This window comes from Electrophorus electricus, chromosome 2, assembly GCF_041902795.1.
Source record: "Electrophorus electricus isolate QZ-2024a chromosome 2, ASM4190279v1, whole genome shotgun sequence".
NCBI classification, from domain to species: domain Eukaryota; kingdom Metazoa; phylum Chordata; class Actinopteri; order Gymnotiformes; family Gymnotidae; genus Electrophorus; species Electrophorus electricus.
In genome coordinates, this window is record NC_137498.1 from 41,418,381 (window position 1) to 41,435,279 (window position 16,899).

Sequence of the window (16,899 nt, forward strand, 5' to 3'; positions counted from 1 at the left end):
GAACTGGCACACATTACACAGTCACACTCACTTTTGAACACACACAAATATAAACTGCACACTACACCGGCACACATGTTGAAGCTGATAAACCTGAACTGGCACACATTACACATTTACATTTCTTATTCTTCCTCATATACGCTGTCAGACACACACACAGACACACACACAGACACACACACACACACACACACACACACCCATCCCAGTTTGCTGCAGCTCTGTGATAGAGAGCCAGGTTTGTGTGACAGAGGACTGGCCTCCATCCACACCTCTTTCAGTCCTTCAGCATTTCTCCAGGGACCACATTACCCATTCCAAAGTCAGAGAGGGAGCGCTTTAATTAATACTCTCCGAATGTCAGAGGAGAGAAGGTCCTCTCTTACTACATGCTTAGGCTCCTGTCCTGCTCTTCACCATTTCACAGGTAAAATGATTGGATAATTTTACCTGTTCATTGTTACACCAACTCTTTATAACAACATATAACAAAAAAAAAACCCCCACAATATGTATCCCGCAACATGCTGGTTCTTCACAGATGGTGTTGATGGTTTATTTTCATGAATCATATATGAACTGCAAGTGGAGTCTGTGCTGTTTTTTGCTGATCCATACTTGACTTTCCCATTAGTGTGGAGCAATGCTTTGCTTGTTCTAGCCTCATTCATACTATGCTGTGACTGGTTTTTACACTGGATGTGTAATGAGGTTTGTCCTGAGTTTTATTCCATTTTGTAGTTGTTTCATAGTAGGTAACACATAAAGAGATGTTTGGAGGATGAGAGGGAGTCTATATATTAAAGATTGTAAATGATACTCAAGGAAATGGTTGTCAGGTAAGTTACCATGGAGTTTTTGTGTTTCCTTAATTCTTGCAATATAGGTATCATTGCATTAATATATAATATAGATTTGTGTATAATAACCTTAATAGTTTATTAAAAGCTTATACAAGGTGCCTAGCTGAATCATTGTCCTAAAAAATGCAGATTACACAGTTTCTAGGGATTGTCATCCATTTCTATAATCACATACACTTCTGAAGCAGTAATAGTCATGTAGGAGGGTATAAGAAAAACAGGAGATAAAGGAAAAAAGAGTGTGCAGACAAAGAAAAACAAGCCTGATGATTCCTTTCCATGTGAATCAGAATTGAACAGACAGGTAAACAGAAGGAGGAGGAGGAGGAGGAGGAGGTGAGGAGTAGAGAAGAGAGAGTAAACGATAAGTGCGAATGAAAGAATGAAAAAGTAAAGGTAGAAGAAAGAGATGATGATGATGACGATGATGACGATGCAGGAGTTCGAGAAGAAGGGTCCTTGCAGTAGGGAATCTTGGTGCAATGCAGAGAGCATTGTCATGGAAACGGGGGGGGGGGGGGGGTGAGAGAGAGGGAGTGAGAGGGAGTGTACAGAGCTGCTCTGTTTCAAATGGAGGTAGACAGGAGGTGGAGACTGTGTGGCTTTAACCCTCAGGCCCACAGTGAGCTAGCATCTACTGATCTGGAGACTGATGAACTTTACAGGTGTTCTGTATCTTAATTGTGGTTCCTTTTCATCAGTATGACTTCTACAATCCTCCTGCAGGTTTAGTGTTTGGAGAACCCATGGTTTCAAGAAAAATGAAATCCCCAGTAGTGCATCCCAAACAATCCCTGACATATGAACACCTATGTTGACTGAAAATTCAGTGTTAGAATTTTTTTTTTTTTATCTTCAGTTAGATGAAAGAACACAGCACACTTATAAAAAACAATCCCTTAGGGGAACTTGTGCTTATTTTGTGTATTTGTAAAGCAGCTGAATAACTTTACCCTAATCTAAAACCCACTGGATTATACATACAATTGCTCATGCAGCTATTCACTGAATTATGCATCTATATTTTAATTTGCATATTTAACAACTGAAATTGAGATAAGAACATCAAACTGGCCAGACAAATGTTTCATCACATCTCAGCAGGTCAATCAAGAAGAAACATAAAATACTTGAAAGTCTGTAGATGACCATCTCTGATATCCCACGCTGGATTGCTCTTCCATATTCAGAGGGCAGTGTGTATAAAACTGCAATACAGACAATGTATTCTGGAGGGTGGGAAGATGAAAGCATGTAATGGACCAGTTGTACATAAATGGGGCTGGAACAGAGTTTGGGGTGTAGTGGGGAAGGCATAGCCTGAAGATTTGTTGGATAATGGTAGGTATATGTCTTATTTTGAACAGCAACAGTTATTATCAGAACTTTTGTTTGCAGATTGTTCCATTGCTGAGGTGGTGTCTTCATCGAATTAAGTAAAAAAATCTGTTTTGATCAGTATCTGTAACTAGCTGACAGCCATCAAAGTACCAATTGTATGGGAGTCCTCTTTCTGGAGAGAACATGCACCTTAATGGCCTGAAAGTAGTTTTAATTGTTTTATTTTATTAATTTGTTTTAATAATTTGTTAGTCGAATTATTAAAATTATGAAGATCCCATGGCTGGCTTCCACTTCAGCCCTCACAGTAGAAAACAGAGAACAGTAGTGGAAGTGAAACTTGAGGCACTGATGTCAGTGTTTCAAATATGAAGTCAAAAGCTATGACGCAGGCTTCCTTACTATGGTTATTCTACCACTATTCGACCAAGACGTGTAAGAGGTTTTCTTTGCTGTAGATCTTAATCCAGAATATTTGAGGATTTATTATCAGGATTTTTTTTTTTTTTTAATTAGGTAACTGAAACAGTTTATAACAAAGATATGAGGCAATATTTAGATGAATCTATGCTGGAACAGTTCTTGTGAATTGGTGTAATGATACATAACTTCCAGTGATCTAGAAATATTTCACTTTGAAAACAATAGAAGAGATGGAAATGTACAGGCTTCTAGTGGTATAACCCTTTTCAGTTTAGTTCTTTATATTTGTTTTGTGTGGATGTTCATTTGTGAAGGTATATCAGATATATTTAAAAGTGCTCTAATACATTATAAATACATGAGTAATATACAAATTTTGCTAATGTGTAGTGTTGCCTTTTAGATCTTAATAAATTATATTTTAATAAATATAAAAAAGATTCAATGTTAATCATAAATTATATACAAAATCAATTTTCAGGTTATGCACCTTTGTAACATTGTCTGTAAGAGGTAGTCTAAAATACAAAACACACCTAAAGCACATGTAAGGTATTAACTGAACATTCTTAATGCTCATGTACCCTCTATGAAGGATGTCTTAGTTATTTAAACATTCTTGGATGAGGTCTGAGATTATATCACTATGAGTTATGGAGGTGACGTTAATAATTTTGTGCATCCGTATGTAATGAAAGGGCACTGATAGTATCTTTAAGGAGGAATGAAAAGAATGCTCGCTTAAGTGTGTAGCCTGCAGAGCCTTATGTCACCCTCCCACTCTAACAGTTTAGATATTCCTGACTACAGCCTTATGAATAAACTCAGTGCACCCTTTTGCCTGTGAGGTGCCCTCAGAGTTCTGCATCTTCTCTCCTGCCCCCTTCTTTCTTATTTTATTCCCTTCTTTGCTTTCTACCCTTTTTCTTAGTCTCTCTCTCTCTTTCTCTCTCTCTCTCTCACTCTCACTCTCTTGCTCAGTCTTGTCACCAATTACCCTTGTCATGGAGAATGGGGGGTGGGGTGGGGGCTGGGAATATGTGATGGGATGTGTTGCGGGGTCCCTCCAGCTGAGATAAAGAATCTAAGAATCCTTTTCTTCAGGCAGTGGCTGGACGCTGCTGTCAGATTCTGAGCCATTTACACACAAGCCCCAGAGCTGTCTTCTCTTTCATTTAGCCTAGTCACAGAGAGCACACTGCAAGATGTGGTTTGGAGAAAATCACCCCTACAAGTCTGTAACACAGCAGGCTTCTCTTAATGGCCCAGAGCTCCAGTAATGGTGTCCATGCAATATTCGATAGTATTTCAAAATTTGAAACCATAAAAGCCTCTTATTCACACAGTGCTGAGCTCTTGTACAGACCACCCGCATGGACGTCTTCTTAAAATATCTACCATTGGTTGTGTTGTGTTTAGTGATGAAGCTGTATTTTTAGCCCTGGGTAATCTAAAATGTCTGTTCCCCATGCTCTCTGTCTTGGACATGAGGCTGTTGCAACAGATACCAGACGGAGTAATGTCCGGGGCTTTTCCCTTATGAGACGCCCAGCTGAGCTGTTGTTCTCCTCCAGCAAGCCTACATACTGGAGGAGAATAGCAGCTTGGCTCCCCATAGCCACAGGTGTTTTCCTAATGAAAAAGACATACAGCGCCCTCCAAAAGTCCATGGGAAACAAAGGGACAAAATCATTATTATTGCCACTGTGGTTTAAAGCAAGTCTACAAGACAAAAGAATGGGATGTTATACTTCAGATCCAAGCATGTTTGCTCACAAACATTGGAATAACATATATTATTGGAATAACATATATTTTTTGCCAACATGCAATGATAAAAAAAAATATGTAAAAAAGAAGACCATAATCTTAGTTCTTATAAAAGGTCTCTGTATGGTGTTGTGACAGTGGCAGCAAGGGAGCAGGACGTGAGCAGAGGAGTTTCTTTTTTTCTCCATAAAGTAAACACAAACATGTAGCAAATATGCATAAACAAATTACTGGCAGGAATGACTCGAAACGAGAACTCGGCAGCTGAAGACTCGAACATGAACAGGACGCTCTTAATCAAGAGCAATGCACATCACAGGAGGTATGTGCCTTAGGGCTAGATCAAAGGAAACTGAAACAAAACACAGATGTAGGTGATTACTGGTGATGGGTGTGTGTGTGTGTGTGTGTGTGTGTGTGTGTGTGTGTGTGTGTGTGTGTGTGTGTGTGTGTGTGTGTGTGTGTGTGTGTGTGTATCTTCGTCTGGCTAGGTGCTTGGTGCACCATAACAAGTGTGTGTATGTCTGTTTGTATGTATGTGTGCTATATATGTATACATGTGTATTTGGTTTGATATGTGTGTGTGTGTGTGTGTGTGTGTCTGTGTCTGTGTCTGTGTGTGTCTGTGTCTGTGTCTGTGTCTGTGTCTGTGTCTGTGTCTGTGTCTGTGTCTCTGTGTGTCTGTGTGTCTGTGTGTGTGTGTGTGTGTGTGTGTGTGTGTGTGTGTGTAAGCTTGCACATATGGACATATTTATGCTGAAGCATGAAGTGTCCAGATTAGCAAATGTTATCTATACCTAAAAGTGTTACCTACACTAACCTGGGCCAATATTTACTAGTTTCTGCCATGCTAATATTTACATTTCTATATCACCAGTAGTAGTTCCATTACATCCAAAATATTAGTTAATTAGTTACTTTATGTCTCCCACACCAGATAATAAAACAGCCAGAGCAACACATTCTGAGGAAAACAGATATATTTACCTTTTGGACACTGCATGTGCTTACCTCAAGTCTCAGGTTCAGTGACTTACCCAAGAGCACTAGAGGCTAAAGCAGACAGTGTTAGGGTCACCTTCAAGTTTCAAGTTTGGTTTATTTGTCACATACATAGTCATACACAGTATAACTCGCAGTGAAATAGTTGAGAGTGCTCTGTCCAAACTGAGGAAAAGAAAACAGGGGTGCATAGAGGAATATATATTCTATATATGTACAAAAATATATTAGCAATGTAAGTACAATATATGTATATTATGTTTATATGTTTATTATGTTTACACATCCATTTCACTGCGAGTTATACTGTGTATGACTATGTATGTGACGAATAAACCAAACTTGAACTTGTTCAGGACGTGTTCACACGTCACTCCCCTTCCAGTTACCTGCTCACTGACCTCGCTGGCTTGGTGCCTCCTGTTCCTCTGGGCTTTTATCTTAGTCTATAACCTCTGCATTGTTATAAGCTCTGCACTGCACTCATTAACACATTTACCTTCAGACAGCAAGGCCTCCAGTTGCATTTCTTCAAACAAAGCCTAGGTGGTATGAGATAAGATACTCTGTATGCTCCCACTGACCCAGGTGTTGAATGCTAATCCTTAACTAACCTTACACTAAATATCTGTCCATGGCAGGTGTCCAGTGGCACATCTCCCTCCAGTGCACAGGAGCTTAATTAACTGCATTTTTGCACTAGCTTCTGCTAAAGTATTTGTGTTTAAACATATAGGTGTGTGTGTGTGTGTGTGTGTGTGTGTGTGTGTGTGTGTGTGTGTGTGTGTGTGTGTGTGTGTGTGTGTGTGTGTGTGTGTGTGTGTTTATGTGTGTGTGTGTGTGTGTGTGTTTATGTGTGTGTGTGTGTGTGTGTGTGTGTGTGTGTGTGTGTTTATGTGTGTGCGTGTGTTGCTTCACAATGGGAGAAAAAAGTGGATCATCGATTGAGCGATGTGTGAGAGGTCGCTGACATCACTCTGGGAATACCATGCAGGCAGCCCTGCCGTTTTGACATTTCTCATATTCTCTCTCTTCCTCTTTCTCCCGCTCTCACTATCCCTCTCTCTCTCTCCTTCTCTCCCTCCCTCCCTCCCTCCCTCCCTCCCTCTTTACTTTCTTTTTCTCTTCTTCTATCTATCACCCTCTCTCTCTCCTTCTCTCAGAACTGTTCCTTTTAATACTTCATCAAAGAGTCCCTGTGGATGTACTCACCCGCTGTTCTGGTATTTACTGTGTGGTTGCAATGCAGGACTGGAAGGAAATGAAAATAGAAAGATTGAAACACAGGTGAATGGAACAGTACAGTGACACAGTATTGAAAAACAGATTGCAAACCCACAAAACTCTCTTGCAGTATTGGGGTGGTGTGTATGCAACCTCAGACTGTGTTAATCTGACCAGTACAGATGAAACTGTACACCCATTCACAGCAGCAGCCAACGATTGTTTAGATGTTTAAAACATCAGCTCTAGTGTTGATGTAAGGCCACACAACACTGTTTGTTTACACTGGCTGGGTAATGCAAGTCTTAAAATCATGCTGCATGAGAGTTACCACTGTCCAATTGCAAATAGTGACTTTGTGGTGTGCAAGTTAATCGGACAGATATGGCCCTGTCCTTAATATATGATCTGTTACACACACACACACATACACACACACATACACACACACATACACACACACACACACACACACACACACACACACACACACACACACACACACGCGCGCGCTTCCGCGCGCGCATCTGAGGCGAAAGCGTAAGTGTATGTGAAACAATGCAGTTGTAGCCTATTGTGGGACTCATAGTGCTCCTGAAGTCTTCTTTTGTCTTCTATTTCTCCCGCAACTTGTGCTCATGCATTGCGATTTGAGCTGCATTTGCAGTCGCCGGAGTTCTGTTTGGAAGCCAGTGAGTTGTGTCTCTTCCGTGGCCCACATCCGCATGGCGCTGACGGAGAGACGGCATTCGCAGCGTCTCCCCATAGGCAAGTAGAATGCTTTCTTATGTGCCAACACTGCTGATGTCAGAGCCTTGATCCGACACTCCATCTCCATTAGCAAGGGATAGAGTATCATTGCAGTGTGGCTCTGTGCCACTACAGCATTATAGTGGGTCTGTTTGTTTTATTATTTTATTAGAATATTGATTTTGTTTCTCAGAGGAGTGCTGATTTGTGGGAATCAGTGCTATGCTGTTTGTTGTGTTTCTTTATACAGTGGAGGTTCACAGTGATCTGAAAAGCTGTATGAGCTGATTCTTTACTCTGGCTTTGCTGCTTAAAACACTGGACTATTTTAACTACAGTCTTTTGTTTGAATAACATGCTCTATTGGGCTTTACTGTACTACATTAAATGGTAGCTATGAAACTTTGATTCTTCCGTAGAGACTGCCACAAGCATTTATGGTCCTAGCTGTTGGATTCGATCACTAGGAACTTTCTCCTCTATTGTGAGCATCAAGGCCCATGAGCAGGCTATTCCTCTGTGGCTGTTTGTATAACACCCCCCCCCCCCCCTCCCCCCCAGCTAAGGAGCAGTAGCGTGCATCCGAGCCTGTTTTGGAATATAGCCTAAAATGACAATTCTTTGTGTTTGTTTAATGGATAGTTGTGTGTACTGCCATGTGTTTAGTTGACTGGTTCACGGACTATACTCATGTATGAATGTTTACAGCTCGTGTTAGGCTGCCAGATCGGCACATTATCCTGGTCTGATCCAGAAGGCAATTACAGGGCTCTCCAAGTTTCAGCACACCCTCCAGCATCCTCAAAGCCTCTGGCGCGATTGACTCCAGCTTCCCCTCGCTCTCCTGTGCCAGTGTCGGCCGACCCACCATCTCCCCGCACCGCTCCTCTTTTACAACGCTCTCCCTCCCTCTGACTCTTGCCTTTTCTCTCCTTTCTTCATCAATCAGGTCAATCCCTCCATGTGGAGCAGTAAGCAGGCACGCTGCCCGGATGTCCCCCGTCCTCCTGGATGTCTGGTTCACTTTAAATGCCAACACATATTTAAAAATAAAATAAAATAAACATTTCAGCTTTTATGGCACAATCACTTACGTTGTATGCGATCGTGGATTTTGAATAATCCTGGTTGTTCATTTTGTGTGGTTTTTGAAATGCCCTGCTTCTCAGGGATTCGGCATTTTGGTCTCAGGGGGTTTGCATGCCTGCAGCGCTGTGGGACCTTTATTATACACATGTGCTTGTGAGCACTCTGGAGCTGGCCTCGAGCACTTGGCCAGACAGTACCGCTCGCAGCAGCTGCAGATCGCACCTGGCCGGATCGGATACGTGGACGCATTTGCTCATGTTCGCGTCTTAATGTTCAAATAACCTCCCCCTCTTTTTTTTAGGGCTGCATTTTTGGTTTGATAACATCAGAGCCGAACATTTCTTTACCGAATCATTAAATCTGTCTCTCTGCCCGTCTGTCTTATTTGTCTAACCATCGTATGACGCTTGTGGTGTATTTCTTCGCGCGCTTTATCAGACGGCGTTGTGGTTTTCAAATGCACCACCAGATGGCGCCACAAAGAAGCTGCGCAGCACGATCCGGAGGAGCACGGAGACTGGTATAGCCGTAGAGATGAGGAACCGTGTGACACGGCAGAGTAGTAAGGAGTCAACGGACGGCAGCACGAACAGCAACAGCTCAGATGGAACGTATGTAAAAAAAAAAATTTTTTTTTAAAGCCCTTTTTTCATACTGCAAATGCAGGCCGTTTATGCACTTTTTATAAAGTGTTTGCATGCAAACACACTTGCCCATATTCATTGACTCTAATGTGATGTATATTTGTATTATATAAAGACTGAGTGTTATTTTATAGACAATATGTGCAGCTCTATCATTATTATGTATTATACTGTCGCATGGAGCACTATTTGGGAAAAATAAATAGTTGCTCAATCCCATTTGATGCCCAATAGGTTTATCTTCCCAACCAATCGTCTGGGCCCTGAAAACCAATTTAGTGACTTCTTGGATGGCCTTGGTCCCGCTCAAATAGTTGGACGTCAGACATTAGCCACGCCCTCAATGGGTAGGTCTCATTGCGCAATTGCTTCCCCTAGTGGACAGATACTGTAATTGTTTTAAAGCCGACTACGTTAAGGTGTGGACCACCACACCAAAAACAGAGGCCTGTGTTTCCATCTGATAAGATGGATAAAATATCTGATAAAATATCTGATAAAATATCTGAGGCTCTTTCTCTGCTCTCACTGCTAATTTTCAAATCCAGGAAATGCTGGCAGGGTTTTCTACAGCTCAAGTGATTCCAGCTCAAGTGTTTTGATTCTCTGATCCACACTAACTTGTTTTACTCTGTATATATACCATTAGAGCAGATATTTTGTCTTTAAAATAAAGAAGCAGTGGTTGCTTATCCAACACCTTAGAAACCACTGTGGTTTATGTCTCCACCTGCTGATCATCAGTGAAATTGCAAGCCAATACAGCATTGCATGGAGATGCCATAAGCTGATGTCTCTGCCTGCACAGGTGATGTACATATTGGAATAGTGGACAGAGGTGGTCAAATTGAAGTGGAGATTACCCAGGCCAGGGGCCTAACTCCTAAACCAGGCTCAAAAAACATTCCAGGTAAAATATCCCAACTTTAGATGAACTTTGCTTGCATTTAAGCATTCAACATGTAGTGTTGAAATACTATTCAGCAAGGATAAACTTCTTAACCTTTCTCACCTGACACTGGCAGCAACATATGTGAAGGTGTATGTTCTGGAGAATGGGGCGTGTCTGTCCAAAAAGAAGACCAAAGTAGTGAAGAAAACTCTGGATCCAACGTACCAGCAGACCCTGCTCTTTGATGAGGGCCCCCAGGGTAAAGTACTGCAGGTAGGGATGATGATCTTCAGGCACTCAGTTAGCCTCTAAAGGCCCAGTCAGGCATCGCGATAGCGGGCCCACTAACACTCTGAACCGCTGGTCTGTAAGGTGATCATCTGGGGTGACTATGGCCGCATGGATAGCAAATGTTTCATGGGGATGGCCCAGATCCTGCTGGAGGAGCTGGACCTGTCATCCATGGTGAGCGGCTGGTACAAGCTGTTTCCCACCTCATCTCTGGCAGACCCCAGCATCGGCCCACTTACCCGACGTCTCTCCCAATCCTCGCTGGAGAGCGCCACTAGCCCCTCGTGCACCTAGATGGGTCCTTGGCCGGATTCTCCACTGAGCATGTCCTCGATGACTTCTCTCTGTGTGTCTGTGCTCTCTTTCTCTCTGTGTGTAATTCACTCTAAAATATGTGCTCTCACACCCCTACCTTCCCCATAGAGCATGCAAACACACACACACACACACACACACACACACACACACACAAACATGTACAAACATTCTGATATATATTTATCCCACACCTGGAAAGCTGCTACTCCAGGGTACGTGGCACACAAACCCCCATAGGCACACATGCACAGACACACACGCACAGACACGCATGGATATGCATGCACCCACAGATGCATATAAGCCCACAGGTGGATATGTGAGAGTTATTGAGTTTAACCAGCAAACACACAGAAGATTCATGGTGAGGGGGCATATGGGTGGTCACACACTGACCTGTTAGTTGAGAAACACTTTACAGACAAATGATGTAAATGTAGCATTTATGTTTGCCCAAGCCATACACAGCAGAATGGAGCTAACTTGTCCCTTAGGGTACATCCTCATTCTAAATACCAGTTTCTTTCTTTCTTAAACTCTCTATGCCAAACCTGATAAAAGTTTATTTTTTAAAACCAAAGCAATTCTTATTATCTGTGGTATCTGTAGATAATGGATATGTAGCACAGTCAACGACTTGGGTGAGATGCAAAAAAGAAAAGAAATACTATAAAAACTAAGAGAATCAGTTTAATATATATCTATACATGCTCACACCTAGAATTATTTTCACCATTGATAAAGATGAACGAGCAATGGTGCTTAAAATAAACAAAACTGATCACAGACATACTATATGTGACAAATACCTGTATGTACATACATATTACACATAATCTTGAAAACTTCATGTAATCTAATCAAAACATTTTTTAAACAAAACAAAAAAATCTTTTTTTCTTCCGAATCATTACTGTTAGCATTGTTGACGCTCGTGTTTTTTTCTTGACGCTGAGACATTCCCTTTAACAGCCCAGACTGGCCCTAGTCTGGACAGACTGGCCCTAGTCTGGACAGACTGGCCCTAGTCTTCACAGCTCAGACTATTTTTATTTTTATATGTATTATTGCACCATGCAGAATTTTTGTCTGTTTTGCTGTCTTTTGGGTATCCTCATAGCCCAAATCTCTCGTCGGATCTCTTCAGGTCTTTAACCAGGTCTAGAGACAGATCTGGTAATTGTAAATACAGATTTTGTTTTTAGATTCCATATTTATTTTCATTTTGCAGAATTTTGGGAGATTATAGTGCTAATGAGCGCCTTAGAGACAGTGGTGATGAATGGGCCCCAAAAGATTCCATCACCTTTTTTCACAGTGATTTTATTATAAAATAGGTAAATAAAAGAATGTGTTCCTTCTATGCTTAAACCTAACATATGGATCACTCTCTGTGCTGTACATTTTAAACAGCTGTTTTCTTCAACTTTATCAAGGATAGAAGTAATTCTGGAGGTGACTGTAAACATACACACACACACACACACACACATGCAGTAATGCACACACAGTCTTCAAAGGGCAGGGCTCAAATAGACTGGTCAGGTTATTTAAATGCACATAGCTCCAATCACATAAGGTAGCATAAATATATAACTAAACAGAGCAGAGGACATAAATATATAGATAACTAGATAATATTTGTGTTTATGTATTTATTGACTGCATTCTGCATGTTTACTCAGCCCTTCTTTAAAAAATGAAAAATATAAAGTGCTGTTTGAAGCCTGCCTTTAAACATATTTAGAATATATAGACTGCTTTATTTATTTTGCTGATGTTGTAAAATTTTCATTTTATTTGAAAAATGTTGATACGCACTGAGGAGTGGATATAGGATGATGGCCCACCTAACGTCTCACCATAAAAAAAGAATCAGTTGTTTGACTAAACGACTAAACCAGCAGCTCTCGACAAGGTGCACAATAGAACCCAAAAGGATTAGAGTGGTTGGACCAAGGCTCCTGAGAGGGCGTGACCGCCAGCGAGCTGTCCAGATCTAGGGAAGCAGGTGGTCCTTTTTGTGGGGACGAACCGTTTTTCTCTACCAGCATATAAACTTGAATTATAAAATGCATTCGTCCCCACATACCGTCCTATTCTGTAGGTCATTAATCGAATGAGAACACCAGCAAGAACAAGGGCAGCAGTGAAAAAACATCACTGGACAATGATATGGGTTTGATGGTGGACCACCCTCGGTTGTACGCTCAAAGTCTTTCAAAGGCCAGAATAACAGACATTCTCTGTGCACAGCTTGCCTTTTTGGCATCCAAACTCTTTAAACATTGTTATCATGGCCACTAACCAAAATAATGGCCCACGTTAACCCCCAGCTCTGAAGCAGAATGACTCTAGATTGCATGTTCAGCCTATCCTAGGCAGAACAGAGTTTTGAAGGCTTTTCTTCTCTTTAGGTGTGCTCTCTTATCCATCATAGTTTTCTGAGTTCAGGATGTAGTTCTGCAGAGTCTGTTGAGTTGCGTTTTTCTGAGCAGGATTTCTAGGAGCAGTTATGCTTTGTCAAGATATACTGTGTGAAGTTTCCTTGGTTTTGAATGTTTTCACAATGTAAAGAATCATCTCACATATCATATTCCCTTAGCTCTAATCTTTTCTCCATATACCATGGGGCACAAAGTTTGTGGCTTATTAATTTTATGGATTATCTCTGACCATGATGGGAGTAAAGACTACAGTTTTCAGTGTCACCTCAGTGTTCAGTGTTAGTGATCCTGTTCCTGTGTTTCTGGTGTCATCCCTGTGGATGTAATGCATACAATAAGAACAGCTTTTATCTTCAATATGCATATGTGCCTGGTAAGTCTGGTCAACAATCATTTGCATCCTGCAAAAATATCTACTATGTATTGTTGCACGCTAAATCCAAATACGTTTTCCACGTGTCTCTCACCCTTTATTTTTTAGGTCCAGTATACTCATCATGAAAATTTCACTTAATGTGAAATATGTCATTATGCGTAAGTGGAACCAAGGGCACTGGATGCCCACTGTATTGGCAGACTGATACTAGACATTGAAGAGGAATGTTTCTGAGGCAAAATATAGGAAAAAACATTTTAGAACTATGTTTTAAAATATGTGCATATTTTAAATGTCATCATAGCTCTACGTATGAATAAATAGTACATAATGTAAAATTTAATTGCTCTTAATTATCTGAAAACAGATTTGAAATCAGCATACAAAGTAGTATAAGGTCCACCTATTTTGGTTTGGGAAACACAAAAGGTTGAAATTTTGTTGCCCAGTGTAATTTACCAAAAGGTTCATCGTATTACTTTTCTTGGTCTGTCAGCCTGAGACTCCTCCCAAAAACCATCTGTTGTTGGGGAGGTCGATATCAGTAGGTTGGTATATTTTCTGTATCGTCAGAAAAAATAACCCATTGTCTCTGTATTTGCCAGGATTAAATTTAGTCAACACAAAGCAACTCTTTGGACAAAACTCTTGGTTGAAACTCTTGAAGATTATTGGAGATGGTTAGATTGTACTGAGAAAAAAAAAGCTCCACAATATTGTATCCATAGCTGAATGTTTTCTCTTTGGTAAACTCTATGAATTATTATTAGATATTGATATTTTTCCATGTGATTTTTAGGTATACTTGGGACTTATATGCATCCCATAGCTAAATGAAAGGCAAAACGACAATTCGATCTATTTCTTCCTCCCTCAGTAATTCCTTTGGTTAAATATTTTTATTGTTCTGCTCTGAGATGAAAAAGGTCAATTTACTTATTTCCTTTATAGGGTAATGTAATTGAGCAGTAAAGCCTATTTAATGCTTTAGGTACTGTGGTTTGTTACTGTAAATACAAATGTATACTGAGGCCATGCTTATAATGACATAAATGATGCACGATTTTGCAACAGTAGAAAAAAGACATCGTTGTACCATCAGATCATTATGGCTGTGGTATGTGCTGTGCAGTTAGTTCCTTGGACACCATACTATTGATTTGTTGAGCCTCGCCACCTGTATGTTATCGGCCAGTAAAATTAAAAAAAATAAAAATAAAAAGTAGACTTTGAATGACTTGCTATCAGTTATATGTCATGCAGATAGTTTGTCCTTGATTTATGTGGAGCTAGGTGATCTTGGCACACATGAAAGGCTGGAAGGGTAAAGTGATAATGAGGTGCACACTTAGTGTTGGGAGACCTTGGTGATAATTATGGCTAATAGGAATAAACCTTCACCTGATTGTCATGCGGTATGTCTGTTATGCTTTTACATTGTCAGAGATGGGCAATGAGACTTTTTTTTTCTTCAGTGACTGTCAGATACTATAAAGTGTACAAATGTTGTATGTTGAAGGTGCTTTATGTGGCTTAAATTAAAAAAAAAAACACCTAAAACTACTTGGTAGGTGATCTCCATTTTCACTCATTAGTATAATATAAGTTAAAGAGTGATTTAAATCAAAACCCTGGCAGGGCTTTCTGAAGATCACTTTTGAAAGAAAAAATATACTGAAAAAGTTTGCTCTATAATGAGATTTTTTTAAATTTTTTTTTTAAAGGAAAAAAAATATTTGAGAGTGTTTATTTGAAGGCTAGCTAATGGAAACTGCTTGGCTGAATTCTGCCTGTGAATTCTTTTCATGAGGGCTTGTGATGTCATTTGCCTTACTATATTTTTGAGGTTTGTTACAAGTACATGACAGGAGTGTTACAACAGTTTGGATATACCCTAAAGGCTTGAGCATTTGCTGTTATGTACTAGAAGTATGTTAACAAAGTTTTATGATTGTATTTCTTTTTAACAAAGGTATAAATTAAGCTTTGTTTTTGATATTACATTTTATTAGACATGTACTCTGAATTCTGATAATGTTACCGAGGATTAAGTAATTAACTGTCAAATGAACTCATTTATTCTTCACAAGGATTGCACTCTGGTGCATGATTACATTACTGTTTACATATATGACAGATTCAACATTTACAGAAATCTCTATTTTTTGGGGGGGTGGGGGGAGGGGGGGAATCAGCATAGGTAGAAATATTGTAGCATTAGTTTGCCTTCCATTCTCTGACAAAATCCTTCAGTTTGCAAAAACCTTGTCATGGCCAGCATGGGGCACAGGCATTTACCCTGTTTGGTTGGGTTTTGACTCTAGATGACCAGTGAGTTACTTTTTAGCTATAGACACTTTGTAACTACCACTAGAAAAAAAGGTATATGTGCTGCTGTGGTGTAATCTTTCAGGTTGAACACACAAGAATAACTTGACTTTGGTCAAAAATTTAAAAGAATACATTTTTATCTGCTTGAATATGTAATTCTGCCATGGTCAACTAATGTTTCTTTTTGCTGTCTTTACACATTAGTCACTCTGCTCTCTTACCCTCACAACGTGTATCACTGTTCATAACAGCACAAGAAACTTACAAGTCATTTTTCACCCTGCCATGTTTATAGAAGAGTTTTAAAAGATAAGACCAAAACAAGAAATGTAGCTCTCCTAAAGACAGTGCCCCGTTAAAACCATTGCTGATGTTTTAAAATAACTGAAGATAAAATTGTTTTATTAGCCTAAAACCTGAGCTCAGAAAGGACAGTGTCTGGTGTCCCTGCAAATAAAGTTGTCAAAAGTGGTTAAAGTGCACGTTCTGGCTACAAACATTTTGCTCATTGTGCAGGAGTGATATACTGTAGAAGAGCTACTACAACATTTAGGGAAAGGTACAAAGGTAGGAGCTATAATTTTATACTTGTGCTTTGTAAATGTTTTCTATGTGCAGTATTTGATAATGTAAAACTGGTATTTTTGTGGTTTGTACGCTGACAAATTGATTATCTAAGGTGCACGTAGTTTTGTAAGAAAAATTGGAAAGAACTAAAAACACAAATGTTTTGAACCCGAAGCCTGTATCTGCATGCCTGTTGAGTGACGGAGGATGGAAGTCAATAAAGATTTATTTGAATCATCTTTTTGCTTCTCTGTGGAAATATTTTTGCAATTGGGCTTACTTAAACCATACATTACATGAAAGAAAGAAAGAAAGAAAGAAAGAAAGAAAAACAAGCAATTGGAAGTGTTAGAAATTCTCTACAATGTGACTCCCTTTTCTGTAAATAGTTCTCCCCCTCTCTCTCTCTCCCTCTCTCTCTCTCTCTCTCTCTCTCTCTCTCTCTCTCTCTCTCTCTCTCTCTCTCTCTTTCTCTCATGTCTTGCTGTCCTATGCTGTTTACTTTTAGATAGCTGCAAGGCTGTGTCAAATAGTCTGGGGTTAATGTGTCATTCTAGAGAACGCATAT

The 16,899-nt window shown here is 40.0% G+C and overlaps 1 protein-coding gene across 2 annotated transcripts in view; it reads left to right on the forward strand.

The window, feature by feature from the left end:
* Positions 1-16,570, forward strand: part of rims3 (regulating synaptic membrane exocytosis 3) — a 38,258-nt gene extending 21,688 nt beyond the window's left edge. For both annotated transcript variants that reach the window (XM_027023356.3, XM_081703962.1), the window contains exons 3-7: positions 8,935-9,076; positions 9,344-9,456; positions 9,918-10,019; positions 10,135-10,274; positions 10,374-16,570. In XM_027023356.3, the coding sequence (XP_026879157.2) occupies positions 8,935-9,076; positions 9,344-9,456; positions 9,918-10,019; positions 10,135-10,274; positions 10,374-10,586 (710 nt within the window). In that variant the 3' untranslated portion in view covers positions 10,587-16,570. The remainder of the gene's footprint in view (positions 1-8,934; positions 9,077-9,343; positions 9,457-9,917; positions 10,020-10,134; positions 10,275-10,373) is intronic.
* The last annotated feature ends 329 nt before the right edge of the window (positions 16,571-16,899 follow it).